General features: G+C 40.3%; 3 protein-coding genes across 5 annotated transcripts; 1 reads left to right on the top strand and 2 right to left on the bottom strand.

The window, feature by feature from the left end:
• Window positions 1-183: 183 nt before the first annotated feature.
• Window positions 184-3,400, bottom strand: snrnp48 (small nuclear ribonucleoprotein 48 (U11/U12)). Of its 2 annotated transcripts, none has more exons than XM_084706508.1 (9): window positions 3,152-3,400; window positions 2,852-2,965; window positions 2,682-2,742; window positions 2,453-2,533; window positions 1,821-2,006; window positions 1,521-1,642; window positions 1,252-1,358; window positions 495-719; window positions 184-387 (listed from the first exon to the last, which is right to left on the bottom strand). In XM_084706508.1, the coding sequence occupies exons 1-9, from the start codon at window positions 3,311-3,313 to the stop codon at window positions 303-305; spliced, it is 1,143 nt and encodes a 380-aa protein (XP_084562634.1). In that variant the 5' UTR covers window positions 3,314-3,400; the 3' UTR covers window positions 184-302. The 2 variants fall into 2 exon arrangements, with proteins under 2 accessions (XP_084562634.1, XP_084562633.1); XM_084706507.1 differs by having other exon boundaries at window positions 495-722; window positions 3,152-3,398.
• A 9-nt stretch (window positions 3,401-3,409) lies between these two features.
• Window positions 3,410-8,425, bottom strand: LOC146300846 (uncharacterized). The gene is made up of 4 exons (XM_084706511.1): window positions 4,942-8,425; window positions 4,067-4,399; window positions 3,908-3,989; window positions 3,410-3,817 (listed from the first exon to the last, which is right to left on the bottom strand). The coding sequence occupies exons 1-4, from the start codon at window positions 5,102-5,104 to the stop codon at window positions 3,745-3,747; spliced, it is 651 nt and encodes a 216-aa protein (XP_084562637.1). The 5' UTR covers window positions 5,105-8,425; the 3' UTR covers window positions 3,410-3,744.
• Window positions 8,426-8,611: 186 nt separating this feature from the next.
• Window positions 8,612-13,527, top strand: sri (sorcin). Of its 2 annotated transcripts, none has more exons than XM_084706513.1 (8): window positions 8,612-8,798; window positions 9,888-9,980; window positions 10,160-10,229; window positions 10,467-10,510; window positions 11,172-11,319; window positions 11,485-11,598; window positions 12,458-12,516; window positions 12,671-13,527. In XM_084706513.1, the coding sequence occupies exons 1-8, from the start codon at window positions 8,751-8,753 to the stop codon at window positions 12,695-12,697; spliced, it is 603 nt and encodes a 200-aa protein (XP_084562639.1). In that variant the 5' UTR covers window positions 8,612-8,750; the 3' UTR covers window positions 12,698-13,527. The 2 variants fall into 2 exon arrangements, with proteins under 2 accessions (XP_084562639.1, XP_084562638.1); XM_084706512.1 differs by having other exon boundaries at window positions 9,885-9,980.
• The last annotated feature ends 1,591 nt before the right edge of the window (window positions 13,528-15,118 follow it).

Below are 15,118 nucleotides of genomic sequence, written 5' to 3'. Positions count from 1 at the left end.
CCCCTAGTGGCAAAAGACCCACACAAAGTAGCACACCGTGTGTAGCTGATCCTATCTTTGCAGTACCCAGGGGAAGCACTTTGAATTTAACTGAATTGCCTTTGTCTCATTTATGTACTTGACATTACCCGTAAATTACAAAGTGGGATCCTGAAGTAAGGAGGCCAAATCAAAAACAGTCCATCAAATCAAAAATTCTAATTTAATTATTGTTTACATTGAATTTACAAGAAATCTCTTGGTCTTTCCAAGGTAAGTTGACCTCATTTTACTTGTCCTCAGAGGTGCTGAAAACGACCAAATCACTTCTCTTTCTCTTTGTCGTCCTTCTTTTTCTTCTTCTTCTTCTTCTTGTCATGATGTCTCTCGTCCGGGGAACGGGAATCCCTGCGGACGGCATGGACAGACAATGACGAGCACAATCCAAACAGCCACAATCCGCAGCACGTAAAACACAGACAGGGCGACGTTACAACATCCGGTTCCAGTCTCACCTCTTTCTCTTCTTCTTGCTCTCCTTCTGTCTGTGCTCCTGGCTCGACTCCCGGCTGCGCTCTTTGCTGCCTGCCCGGCTGCGCTCATTGCTGCCTGCCCGGCTGGGCTCTTTACTGCCTGCCCGGCTGCGCTCCGTACTGCGGTGGCGTTTGCGGTGTCCCTCCCTGGGGCCGACGTGAGAGTGCCGGGACTCGGTGGACGGAGAGCGCCTGTCCTCGGACCTCCTTCTGAGAGACAGTGAGAAGAATGGGAAGAGTTTGAACGGTTCATGGCATTTCATCATTCTGGCATCCAGATTACTTTCGGCTATAAATATTTGCCTAAAAAGCATATCAATGCATGCAAATCAGGTTACATATCACATTTATTTGAGAGTCTCTGTGGTAATTTTATGGTTTTGAATTTTGAAGTGTTCAAAAGGTAAATTTGTTTCAGTAAAAATAAATGAAAAAGTTGTCTCCTTTAAGCATGTTGCGTAAGCTAATGAGGCTGTCGGAGAGAAGATTTGCAACACAGCTTAGTGCAGCTCAGTCCAGTGGAATGTCAATTTCTAATGAAACGGCCCGCTACATTCCAACCAATTATGTTCCAGCAATCCTGTTCCGGCCAATCGCCTTGACAGTGACTGTGAGGCATGATGTTCAGTAATTGGGAGTTTTTTCCCTTCCTCATTTTCATTCCTATCCATCATCTTCTTCTATATTTTGATATTCAGAATATGTTTGCAGCGAGGGCTACAGGGAAGTATCACCTTACCTATGAGGGTTACGTTTTGTCTCCTCAAGCTTCTCCACTTCTCTCTGCTCGTCTTTCCACTGTCTGGCCAGTTCCCCAGAGTGAACGTCAATCACTTCACGGACCACCTGGACGCAACATTGAGAATCTTATAAACACACTGACGACGGAGATCTTCGGAGGTATGAGAGCCGATGAAGGTCTCACCATCGGTGATGCTCTCTAACAGACATGCATTAGCTCACTGCTATAGTGTGGCCATCCAGAGGTGATTCCATGGCAATACACACCTCGGTGTAGGACTTCTTGGTGATGTGGACATTCTTGGCTCGGTAGGACTGCCGTCGCCGCTTATAGTCCCTCATCTCAGCCATCAGCTCCAGGTGAGACTTGGGCCCATTCTGATCATCACCTGTACAAGCACACAAACAGAAAGAGCACCCACTGACTTGACTGGAGCTTACCGGAGTGAGGAAAAGTGAAGATCCCATCCGTGAGCGAGATCTTAATCAAGCTCATCAGGTTGTATGCGGCATGTAGTTGACAATTACACGTTTGTAGTTTGTCTTGTTTGAAATACACAGACGTACCTTTTTTGAGTTTAGCGACCAAATCTATGTAGAGGTCCTCATTGTTGGAGGCCTCGGCCTGCTCTTTCTGTTGGCTGATTACTCTCGTCACATGATCATAAAGAGCCAATCGGTCAGCCACAGTGAGGTCAGAAGTTGCACGCTTGTGGTTCTGAGGAACATCTGGAGGGTCTTTGGAGAACTCACCTGCAGCACATTGGCAAGGTCTTTACACACATCCATACGCACACAGCCTTAATCACACAAGGCACATACGGCTGAAAACAGGTATGTGAACACTCATTTAAAACAATACTTTCATTCTTTGTTCATCAAAAACACCTATAAACACTATAAAAAAAATCTGCCTTTCCTAAAGGTTTGAGAGGAAAGTGTGTATTTGCACCAGTGAGTGTGATTACCCGTGTGAGTGTGTGTATGGAGTATCTAAATAGAGCACTTTTAAAAGGATATGCCACAAAAGGATACTGCACGAAATCAGGCAAGCCTAAAGCAGAGCAGAACTGTTTAGGGCACACCTCCCCTCTAATACTCACCCCTGTCACTGCAAACAAAACACACATGGAGGATATGTAGGAATCTTCTGTTTTAGGGCTGGTTAGAGGTCAGAGGTTGATGTTCCCTGAGCATACCTTGGCTGTAGAGTCCCTCCATCCTCAACGGAGGTGCATTTGCTCTTGCCTGGAGGATGACCTGCTGCTGTGTGTGTTTGTCTGTAGATAGAGGCAACAAGTCAGACTTCCCATCATCATCTAATCAACCAATACTCCCAAATGAAAATGAACACCCAGATGACATGTTTTTTACGCTTTTTTCAAACCATACTACACGTTGGCGCCAATTTGAAAAAGTGACACTCACCCATAGTAAAGCAAGTGATGTTGGATTTCTCATAGCACACGGAAGGGTCCAACATCTCGGCCTAGGGGCAACATTCAGGAAAATAATTGCATATCTGGTTAACATAAGGCACATTGGAGACCATGTGAGGTCACTATTGTGTGTCTTTTTACAACTACTGCATCCTTTACCTGCTCCTCTTGGCTATAGCCCATTTTGCTGAGCTGACAGGAAGCTTTGTGTTTCTCCATGCGCCTACTTGGAACTCTGTGGTTGGGGTCGTACGGACACACTTCTATTGATTCCTTCAGAAAACACAAAGATGATGTCAACGCCTGCCAGGCTGTAGTGTCACTACCTAGAGCTTTGTCTTTTATAGCTCATATCATGTAGCTAGCTAGCTAGCTAACTAATTCGGTCGCAAATCGTTTGTGACCAAATGTAGCACCACATGCTCAGCAGACTGCTAGCTACTGTAGAAGAAAGATTACCCGAGACCGGGCCTTTTCTCGAGTCCATCCCAGCGTCTCGATCAGTTCGTCCAACTGATTCTTGCAGTTAGTGGTAAATTCGGTCAACTCTTCCAAGCAGCGCAATCTATCCTGACATTTTTGCATCTTTAATACTTCACACTCGACTGTAGAGTCATTCATTTTTAATGATTGTGGGATCAATTTGAGTTACAAAGTAGGCTACACTCCGCAACATAGTGCTCCGCAGCGCAATTTGATTTTAACTGGCGTAGGATGATGACGTAATCGTGTCGCTAGAAAGTGCATTCTGGTATTTGAAGTTTCTCTGTTTTGCAGAGTCGAAATAGATACAAATGTATGTTTTTTTCTTCTAAATTAGAATTGTAGCTCTCTGTTTATGAAAAATAATATCACAGGTGGTCAGTCATTTTTGTTCCATTTTATTCTCCATTTATTAAATAAATACATTAAAATGTTCACAGTTAAAAAGACCATTACGAAGTGACATTTGAACAACTTGATATCCAATTGATTAAATAGCATAATATGCATGTAAACATACTACAAGGCAAGAAAATCCAAGTCATTTTAATTTGTGATTGGATGATGGTTTATGGAGGGAACAATTGGTCACTGTGCACTAAAATGGGTTCCTCTATATCAGTAGGAAGCATTCCATCTGGCCTGAAAAGAAAAAAGAAAAGAAAATACACATTTGAATCACATTATTCAGTGTGTTTTAAAAAGATTTCTATTTATTTTCAATCTACTTACATTACTTCAAGCGTTTCTGTGTCTTCAAAGGCTACCTCTTCAACAATGTCCACCTCAAGTCCAACAACAAATGTCTTCCTCACTGAAAGATTGAGACAACTGATTTGTGGAACAGATCACATAGCAGCCTATAAGATGGAATAAAAAAACAAGACTTACGTCCATGACTGAAAAGAGGGTAACCTCCCCACCTTCCAGGCAGACTTGGTCTGGGAAAACACACACAGCCATAACCCTGTACTCCTTGGTCCTCAAAAGAATTGTTAAACGAGTGATAAAAGGAGTTTCCCCTATCAATACAAGTCACAGGCTGGTGTGGGGGATTGTTAACCATCCATATTCCACTAATTTCCTGCCCTATATCAAGTTGGTTCTGGATATTCACTATCTGATGGTGGAAGGTCACCGATGGAGAGTCAGTGACAGCCCATTGCCAGCTACTCTCATCCTGAGAGCTTTCTGGAATGATGTAATTTGGTACATCATGGCACCCTAGTGACAAACAGAACAATAAAAGTAAGAGACAACATGACACATGAACATAATAAAGGTGTTTGTGTCTATATATTTGATAGTATTTCCAATTGTGCAGGATGAGATATAAGTATACATTATGAAACAGAAAGAATAGCATAAGGAAGAAAATAAGCAAGGAGGGCAAGGTTAATGTTGTTCTGCTGCAGTCTGTCACATGACTAGTTCATATGTATTCTAGGCCTGCCAAAAGGCATGCTGTGTTTGGGCAAGGCTCTTGGTCACAAGTCATCTGCACATATGGTCAAGCACGAAGGGAGTGGTAGGTACGGAAAGCAATAATATTATCTAAGACCTTCATGTCTGTATAAACCAGCACAAATTGTCATTGCTGACAAGTTGACACCAATGTAAACATCAAGACAAAATTATCTGAGCAAAGACAATTTAAAATACCACACTTGCTCAATTCTTTGAAATGTGTTTCACACATCTAGTGTTGAAATATCCTCTAGTACTAACCTACATTATGACACCTCCATAGAAACAACAGATCATACCTCTAGAACAGCAACTAAAAGTGGAATGTTCTGCGGACCAAGTAACATGCTCTTCTTCCTCCTCGTCCTCATCCTTCCATTGACTCAGAATAGCAGTGCCAAGTGTGCTCAAGTGCCTATGGTGGCAATACGAGGTCCCTCTATGTTGGGTTTGTCCGTACATCCTTGGGAAAGCTGTGCACAAAGCCACTAATGACAGTCTTCCTATGAACGAGAGATGAGCCAGGTACTCCTAAGCACCAGAGTAGAGCACTGCAGGTGTCCGCATGGATGCTTTGAGTCCAAACACAGCATTTGGTGACATACGATTCAGGGCTTCCTGTTTAGACAGGAAGTCCACACAATTGGTATAGTAATGATACCATGGTGTCTTAACTTACTTCTGTGGTTTTAAATAGAAAATACAGATGACAAATAATAATGTTATAAGGAGTAAAAAAAAAAGGCATTATAAGGAAGATTTGCAATTTAAATGTGCACAATGTAACATTGTAATTTTTTATAAATGGACAAATATCGACAGTTGCAGGGTTGGCAAGTGTCAAATGTTGTCTTTACCATAAATGTTGATGATGATATTGCAGTGTACCTGACAGTGTTGGGGGTAACGCGTTACTGTAATGCGTTACTGTAATCAGATTACATTTGTCTGTAACGCAGTAATGTAACGCATTACTGTTAATAACTTCAGTAATCGCATTACTACAGTGGCCGACGTGCAAACGCGCTGCAAATTAAGAAAACATAGGCAAATAGACAAAACACAAGCAAATTAAGAAAACCTTTCCATGAATTTGCTCAGCCTTCAGCAAACACACTGCAAATACAAAAACACATTGCAAAAACGAAAGCACGCAAACCAAAAATGCTGCAAATACATTAATGTGTTGCAAAAACGAAAGCACGCAAACCTAAAACGCTGCATCCAGTTTTTACAATGGAAGTTATCCAGGCCTCTAGGGGGAGCGCTAAGTGGAACAGCTTGATTTTCGGCCCCACGGAGCGACTGACAGAGAACAGCTGTTTATCAATTCATGTTTTTTTCCGTTCTTGTGTTCTTGCGAACTCGTTTGACGTCATCTTTCATAGCCCAAGTACGGTTCCAATCTAGCCTGGCTGCCAGCCCAACTTCTCCCCGCCCACAAAACAAATTTGACTGGAAGTTGGGTCTGCAGGGTCTCATATTGGGAACAAACTACATAAAACCAGGATCTGGGCGAACCAATGAAATTGCCAGGGCGGGCTTTATACGATGATGGACAGATGATCAACAGTAACGTAATCAACAACGTCACGAAAGAGCCCTTGGGTTGAATTCGTTTTCAACAAATAACATATTACGTTGCTCTGATTGGTTGTAGGTCTATCCAATTGAGCGTAGAGGCATTTGTTTTACGAGTTCGGTTTAAACACGCCGTAGTCATAGCCCAACGGAGAGTTTTCAGACTCATATTCTGACTAGAATTATGAGTATGACAACGTCAGGCTAGTTCCAATCCAAAGAACAAAAGTCACCAAGAACGCTAAAAATACCCGGAAATGTTCTTGATCCGCCCCTTTTATCGAGGATGCATCGGATGGTGACTTGACCAGCGAGAACGCTTCTGATTCCCCAGAAGTCATCGCAAGATGTCAAGCGAGGCGACAAACCTCACAACTGTAATTTTTTACTTTTCATATTTCAGCTAAACGTTACTTGTAAATCAGCATCTGAATTCAAACGTGACGAGAAATAGGCAGTGTAGTTGCAGAAAATGTTCTTATTTTATTGATGAAACGGCTAATTTGTAAATTTGCTCCAACTTTTCGATAACCTAGTTAACATTAGGTACTTTAAGTTAGCAAGGGCTACAGAAAACGTAAAATTACAGGTAGAGGGACCATTTTTTTAGCTTTGTTATCTAGTTTTTGTAGTTCGTCAGTGTTATCATAATGCTGTGAGTCCAGGAAAACCCTAACCATCTCAATTCATTCTCCGTCCTTGCGTCCTTGCAAGACCATCTCGCAAGGACGCTTGCAAGAATGTTCTTCAAAAAAATGTACTTGCGTTCTCAGCGTTCTTCGGATTGATAAACAGCCAGAGAACATGAGAAGTTTGATTTGGAAATGGGACCAAAATCGAAGTTGTTCTTTTGAAAAACTGTAAAAGAGTAGGGCCACATGTAAAATTGAATACTAACATTTTTATGTTGCCTTTTTACTTCGATGTTGGTCCAAACTTCTCATATGCTCTCTCCCTTTCGCTCCGTGGGGCCGAAAATCAAGCTGTTCCCTAGCACTCCCTAGAGGCAAAGCCTGTTTAAGGAGAGCCTTGCCACTCCCTATTAAGCCCCATTGTACCGAATTTGGCTGCAGTTTCACCAGAGTTCCACTGGGGATGATCGCGAGCGAGTGCCAAGTTGAATGGCAGTCTATGGAGCTAAACGGCTAAATTTGTCTCTTTCGCCTGATTGTCGTTGAAAAATCTCCGATTTGATTGTAGTTTGTGTTTTGTTCTATTCAATTAAGAACTGTATTTTTTTTATAGTATTTTTATGTCCATGACAGGAATCACATTGCAACAATGTTCTTTTAGATCCACATGTATTTCTACTAACCATTTTGTAATGGTAAACCAGCACAACAATGACAATTACCACGCAACAAAACTCTACATTCTAAGCAGACACATTTAAAAAGTGACATTTGTATTTCGGACAAACGGCAAACTTATTAGCTAATTTTAACACTATTTACCGCCTTGCATCATGGGAATTGACTAGCCAATGAGCCACACTATCTTCATTATTTCACATCGTTATTTCGTTCTTCAGTCAGTTTGACAGTATAACCTTCAAATTCTCAAGTAGCTTTTTCGTTTTTTCCCATTAATACTCCAATTGATAATTATTAGTATAAGAGTATAGGGTTTCAAAATGTTTTAGCAGTAATTAAGGTTACAGCTTCAGTAACAAAAAAAGATTCAATGTGCAATGCATTCGATTTTCATAGACATGAATAATTAGAATGAGATGGATCTAAAAAATATAACCTGTAATGTACTTAAAAATTATTTTGACTGTTTTTGCTGTATAATAATAGAAAACATACATCCTACTCCAACATTTTTTTATACCATTTTCTGTTTCTTAGCATACTTCTGACAAGTACGTTATTGAGTAAGTAGTGAAGAGCTACGAATCTGCAGTAAACTATTATGAGGGCCCCGTTCTCGCAAAGTGACTCAAGATCTGAGGCGTTTGAGGGTCCATAAACATTTTAATACATTAGTAAATAATAGTAAAATTATATTTAGAATACTTACTTTACTTGTTGACGTACATACATTAAATGAAAGTGCACTTGAAAGTATTGTAAAGTATACTTTGAGGTTCTTTAGGAAGTATACTTTATGAACTCAAAGTGCACTACACAGGTTACTTTTAGAGTATTCCAAAGTATACACTGATACTCAGAACCCGGAAGTTTCCCGAGAGTGGCAGTTCTCTCAATATTAGACATTCTCTGGTAGTACCCAGATGCCCTTTTACATGACTCTGGTATATGGCTGTGGTAGTATAACCATACACATATATATGTCTATGCCTATAACAATAATGAACATGCAGACTTATAAAATGATACATTCAACCTTTGAGCTACAAATAACATATATTTCAACAACAAACTCCTCCCACATTCATTCTGGTGAAAACTGACACACCCTCTGGACAAAAAAGGCAGGTCAGCAAGCAGAGCTAGCTACTTGCGCTTCACCACACGCGACAGGATTTAAGATTACAACGTTCAATTCCTTTTTGTTCTTAAAAATGGCTTATCCAGGATATGGTGCTCCGCCCGGTGGTTATCCAGGAGGGGTAAGTTTTGATGCAAACAGCTTATCAGATGTAATTGCGCATACAAAAAGGAGAAGATGGATGGGTTATAGGTGTATCGGTGTCCGGAAGTTGACTTTTCAGAGCAAGGTTGAATAAAACGGTTTCAAACCATACAATTAAATAGGAAGACCTACGCATACAATTGCGACACTTGTTTTGAAAAGTTGTCAACCCCACAAGCAGTGATCCATTTGCTTTACTTACTTATTTCTATTACTAGACTAGCTGATTACGTCATTGGTATAACGTAATTAGCTAATAGGGGTCGTGGGACGGCTTGAATGTGTTACGACCAAGCATACGGGAGTTATTCTATCCACATGGTAGGCCCATGGCGTAAATTGATGCATGGCCAAGATGAGGCATTATAATAGAATAGCCTACGTTTGGTCTATTTCCTGTGAGGGAGTGTTTTCGCAAGAATGTGCTCTGGTATTTTCCGGATTTACTAAAGAAGAGGAGGCGGGGTCAATACCCTGCCACAATAGTGACTGAATCGTTTTCATCTACAAATCTAGGCCCTACACTGTAAGTGGCAAAGTCGTAAACCTCTATAACTGCAAAAGAGGACTTTGAACTGATTAACTCCACTTAATGCAACAAATCTCCATAAGAGACATAAATATGGTAACTGATTCAAATTAGGAACTTTGGGCTGTGTTGCAATTCTGTCATCTACGCACTCTTCTTCTGATGACTATCTTTTCTTTAGCCTGGCTTTTGTCATTTGAACCTTAATATACAGCTAATACAGTAGGATACACAGTCAATGAAACAATGTTCCCTAGGACCATGGTGCTACATAGAACAACACAGAGCTACACAAGACTGCACACAACAAGAACTGCACAGAAGGTGCACGGGTGCAAGCATTGTACAAACAACGCAATACAGTACAACATTTGTGAAACAGGACAGGCTCAGTAAAGGATAGTGCAGTGCCGTACTGTACACAGTTTTGGGTGGCTAAGTGCCATCCCACGTTATGCGAAAAAAGATTAAACAATATAATGGTGCAAACTGCTGTATCCTACCCCTAGTCTTATCTCTGTCCATGTTTTACAGCAGTATGGAGGTGCCCCAGGAGCTCCAGGATATGGAGGATTTCCTGGCCAGCAACAGGACCCCCTCTTTGGATATTTTACTGCAGTTGCTGGAAATGTAATACACAACCTTATGCAATATAATGAATCAACATCAATTCATTGGCATATTCTACAGACTACCACCATTTATTTTAAGACAAGGCACAGACATTCTCTTATGAATAATATTTAGTCGTAGATCACTTTGCATGTTTGATAAATTACTGATTTATCTTCGTCTGCTGGCAATGGTAGGATGGACACATATCAGCAGAGGAGCTTCAGGCCTGCCTCACACAGGCTGGGTTCTCTGGAGGCTACAGACGTAAGAAATACACTCACAGGGATCAATGTGTGATGCTTATCAGTTGAATATTGATCTGGGGAAACCCATCTTGACAGATAGTTTGAAAGAGATGAGTACTACATTACTGAATGTGGTCACATTTTTCCACTCTCATCCAGAAATACACATTTTTGTTGTTGTTAAATTCTGGTTAGGTCCAGGACTTCAAAATATAGGCTACTGTATAGGTTATAAATTCTGTATTTTTTTTGACAGCTTTTAACTTGGAGACTTGCCGTCTGATGATCAACATGTTGGATGTATCCTTGGCAAACCAGCCTATCATAAAATGTCTTAAATAATTGATGCAGCCAATTAAGCAAAACCTGCAAACAAAATATTTTACAAATATTGGCCGGGTTTCCCAGATTTGTTTAAGAAGCTCGTAACGCTAAGAGCTTCTTAAGAACGTTCTAAGAGCGTTCTAAAGCGCTGTTAGAACGTTCTTAAGAAGATCTTAGAGTTAAGAGCTTCTTAACGAATCTGGGAAACCCGGCCATTGTCTGTTGTCTGCATATTACTGTTTGTCTTTGGTCTGCAGCCAGTGTATGTTTATTTTGTTGATATGATTTTTTAAATATGAAGGGATTAACAGTAGCTGCAACCACATGTGTGCGCGTGCATCCACACATGTTTGGAGACCTAAAAGCTGACTGATGAACTGTAGAGCTACTGGTCATAGCTGAAAATAGTATGAAACCAGGCTATGAACAATGACACCTCAGGCTATGAACAACGTCACCTCAGGCTATGAACAATGCCAGATGTCTACCATGTGTTTGTTAGACCACTATGTTTTGCCACATTTGGCTGCTAGAATTAATATCAGAAACGTACACAGTGTCAACCAATGACTTGGAGAAATAATGTGCAAAATAAAAACTGTTGAGGTTTTTTCCTCAACCAAAGTACTTCCTGTAGAGAGACATGTCCTGCACCATGGGTTTCAACGAGTTCAAAGAGTTGTGGGCTGTGCTCAACGGTTGGAAGCAGCACTTCATGTCCATCGACCGTGATCGAAGTGGGACTGTGGACCCTCAGGAGATGCATCAGGCCGTTTCCACGATGGGTATGAACATCACATAAGGAGGCGTGATTTTATTGGTGTAGCTAACTGCTAACACAATACAGTGAGAAACAATAGGACAGAAGGCACCAACTCAGAGAGGATGCCCGGTGGAATGAGAGAGAGAGAAATGGTGATGATCTGTGGCTTTTCTTTGTTTGATCACAGGCTACAGTTTGAGCCCACAAGCCATGAACTGCGTCATCAAACGTTACAGTACTCAAGGGAAGATAACGTTTGACGACTATGTGGCTTGTTGTGTGAAACTCAGGACGCTGACTGGTGAGTAGACGTAGTAGCGTTTCTGTTATCACTGCTCACAGTTGTATTATGCACACAGTCAAAACCCTGAACCTGGCCATAAAATGGTCACTTAAACAATACAAGGAGTATTAGGTACCAGTACTGTAGTTATACAGGTATGAAGATAAGTTGTTGAAATGTGATGAATGCATAAGATAAAGGTAGGCTCATTGTTTGAACTGTTTGCCTATTTAGGAGGCTGCATATATGAAAAAACAAACACCTAACCCCCCAAAAATTCTAACAAAATGTTTCTCAGCTGTGATTTGTAGGTATTAGGTGTATTTAATAACATACTAAAAGTTTACCAAAGTTTGACCACTAGAAAGGTGTAATTTTCAAGATGTTGTCCAAGATGGGCTCGCAGCACTATTAAGACCCATTGTACTGAATTTTGTTGCAGTTCCAGCAGAGTTCCACTGGGAGTGATCGCGGTCGAGTGCAAAATGAATTGGAGTCTATGGAGCTAAACGGCTAAATTTCCCGAGAAAAGTGGATTTTGAGGGGTATAGCTTCATAGACCTTCATTCATTCTGCACTCGACCATTAGCGCCCTCATATGGAACTTGAGTGGAACTACAACCAGTTCAGAACCTGGAAGTTTCCCGAGAGTGGGAGTTCTCCCAGAGAATGTCTAATAAAGGGAGAACTCAATCTTAAGACCGAGGAGCATTGTCAAAGCTGCAGTCAATCCATATTTGCAGCTGACTAATTGTTAAGCATGAATGTAAACTGGTCATAGCTTTTTTTCTTCTTTAAATTAGATCTAACCTGTAAAGAAGTCTGCAAGAAATACTAGTGTTTCAGTGCTTCATGTTTTTATTAATTTATGTTTTAGATGTATTCAGAAAAAGGGACACAACTGGACAAGGGTCTGCCGCATTTCAATATGATGACGTAAGTCTTTCATATTACTATTCATAAGCTAGTCAGAAACTAAACAAAAATTATGTCAATCTCTGATTTGAGTCAATGTATTAAATCATGTTAAATGTTCAGAAAGAAAGACCCTGTGTGTTTTCACAATCCTCCTTTTTCCCTTTCTCATCAGTTCATCCAGTGCACTATGAGCTGTTAAAGAAGAAACACGGAAGAATGCAATTTAGACGGTCGGTCTTTAATGTAACTAAATCTGCATGAGTTCATGTTTCCCCAATGTATGTATTTTATACTCACATACTTATTTTCATAATTTTTTGCTTTTATAATAACTTGATTTAAACCTCATTAATCTGCTGTCCCTGTTAATATAAAAAAGTTTTTGTTTTGTTACTGTGTCACACGCCATGTTAAAAAGTAACTAAAATCTGGGAGTGAAAGCTATCCTAATACTCCACACGACTAAACGCTGTCTCAATTGAAATTATTTTTACAAAAGCTTTCCAAAAAAAAATTGGGTTGTTAAATGCAAGCTCTTTTTGCCTTTAGTTAAATTTGAGTCGCTCTTTCAGGGTACCGTTTTGTCATCAAAGGAAAGGATTATATAAGGTACCTACCCCCCCCCCCCCCCCCGACTTATCTATACTGTGGTGTATACAATTGGCCATGTTTAGTATTTATCATTAAGGAAGCCAGTAAATCATTTCTGTATTTTCTGAAAATATGATGGGATGGCCTAAGGCTTAACCTGGGTATTTTGTTACTCTTTAACATTAAGATATTAGAAGTTATTTTAGAACTCCCATTATGACCAATGAAAATATAGGAATGATGCACATAACTAAATGTTGACCACTTCTGTGCCTATGTACTGAATAAACAGGAATAACTTTTGTGTCATATATATATATATATATATTAGTAAGTCCTCTTATGTTATCTGTTTCCATCATATTATAGGCAGGGAAGGTAACGTTGTTGAGAAGCACTTTTTGTCATATGCTGAAATAAATTTCACTAGGGCAGCCACTAACGACTATTTTTCTATCGATTAATCTGTAGACTATTTTTTTCCAATTAGTCGATTCCTTGAAACGATTAATTGAAAAAAATATTCAAAAAAATATATAGAATTTTAGGACCATTTCAGTTCATTTTATTTTGAAAACAACAAACTGTATATGTCATTGACAAACAAACAAAGGCTTACAAATTAAAGTGCAAAACTGTAGGTTTAAACTATCAACTCCAACGTTAATTAAAATATTTAGATAAGGTACATAATATATCCCAACATACACGAACACACACCCCTTTTAAACCAAAAATTCCAAGGTGCTGGTTCTGGGCTGGTGCTTATGCCAATTCGGTAATGATTCGATAGCAATACTCGCCAATTATTTAAGAACCAGGTAGTGTACATTTACCACAGACTATAGCCGGACCTTAGGGCTAAAATCTTTACATCACTTCATTAGCCTCCATTGTCCTAGCAACGCGTCATGGTTACATGGTTACGGTTAACAAGTTAGCTAAATAGCAAGAGAAAGGAAACTTCCGGAGCCGGCGATTGTCATGGTAACGCTCAAACAGTCATTGCGGTAAGCTAATTCTGATGCGAAATAAAACATGTGGGAACACAGCCTGTTACACCTGAATCTGGACAATTTGATCATACCTCTGCATTCTACTATCAAGGGGATGGGAGGCCGACCTGAAAAAAAAGCCTCAAATAACGTAAACTAGCAAATTTAGCTACTTTAGCAACACTGTTGCTACGGACGGCGGGTGAAGCGATGAATAACCTGAAAAGCTCAGAGTCTAATCAGTAGCTAGCTACCTCCACTGCAATAAAGTTGGTCGCGTTTTAATAAAGGAGGTGGGACACAACCGTGTCTACCTTAAAGCAGACATAGAGCCTAGTCAGAGCCTCAAAGTCCCACATCACCGGTCCTGGGTTTTAGTTTCATCGTCAGGTGAAATAGAAACGACTGGGTGCTCATGTGTTGTTGCTGAACGAGGAGACTACTAACCCACAAAAAAATCCAATATGAACACTTGCATCCCACCTTTACTGGCAGTACTGCAACTAAATCTCTGGAGGTCTTTCGTAGCCCAAACACAAAGTAGGATGCGGATTTCGTCCGTCAGCTTTTTGTCCACAAAATGAAATGAGTAGACATACGATAGTGTTTTGGGTGCTCTTCAAGGCTATAGGTTTTTCAGCTACATTCTGTTGTAGTAGTAGTACTCACCCTTTTGGCAGGCAATGGAAACTACCGTTTGTCACAACAACAATCCCTTTTTGTTGTGGGTGTGTGTTCAACGCACTGTCGTGGAAGCTACAGATTTAGCTAAATCTGGTTGTTAGATGTAGTAAAGCCGCGAACAGCACAACAGGTAGCCTACCAGAGCTCTGCAATGACATTTTATAACAATAATAATAACAATCAAATGACAACATATGTAAACAAACCAGTTTTAGTAAAATTATAGTGGCAGCCCTACATCTTGATAGCAACCAATACAATCTAAAATCAGTCAAATTGAATAAATCTGATATCTGTGGGTGCCGCAGGACTGTAACAATTATGACCAATCATTATGGTAGGACCGGCAC

This window comes from Hypomesus nipponensis, chromosome 2, assembly GCF_054491055.1.
Source record: "Hypomesus nipponensis isolate SF chromosome 2, ASM5449105v1, whole genome shotgun sequence".
Classification (NCBI taxonomy): domain Eukaryota; kingdom Metazoa; phylum Chordata; class Actinopteri; order Osmeriformes; family Osmeridae; genus Hypomesus; species Hypomesus nipponensis.
This window is presented reverse-complemented; position numbering and strand designations above follow the sequence as displayed.

Excerpts from the sequence above, each read along its gene's own strand:
- LOC146300846 (XM_084706511.1), bottom strand. The coding sequence starts at position 5,104 with ATGTACGGACAAACCCAACATAGAGGGACCTCGTATTGCCACCATAGG. Across the intron at positions 3,990-4,066 it reads CCCTCTTTTCAGTCATGGAC|TGAGGAAGACATTTGTTGTT; the intron begins GTAAGTCTTGTT and ends TCAATCTTTCAG. Across the intron at positions 3,818-3,907 it reads ACAGAAACGCTTGAAGTAAT|GCCAGATGGAATGCTTCCTA; the intron begins GTAAGTAGATTG and ends TTTTCTTTTCAG.
- sri (XM_084706512.1), top strand. The coding sequence starts at position 8,751 with ATGGCTTATCCAGGATATGGTGCTCCGCCCGGTGGTTATCCAGGAGGG. Across the intron at positions 8,799-9,884 it reads CCGGTGGTTATCCAGGAGGG|CAGTATGGAGGTGCCCCAGG; the intron begins GTAAGTTTTGAT and ends CATGTTTTACAG. Across the intron at positions 11,599-12,457 it reads GAAACTCAGGACGCTGACTG|ATGTATTCAGAAAAAGGGAC; the intron begins GTGAGTAGACGT and ends TTTATGTTTTAG.
- snrnp48 (XM_084706507.1), bottom strand. The coding sequence starts at position 3,313 with ATGAATGACTCTACAGTCGAGTGTGAAGTATTAAAGATGCAAAAATGT. Across the intron at positions 2,743-2,851 it reads GCTATAGCCAAGAGGAGCAG|GCCGAGATGTTGGACCCTTC; the intron begins GTAAAGGATGCA and ends TGTTGCCCCTAG. Across the intron at positions 1,359-1,520 it reads CCAAGAAGTCCTACACCGAG|GTGGTCCGTGAAGTGATTGA; the intron begins GTGTGTATTGCC and ends TGTTGCGTCCAG.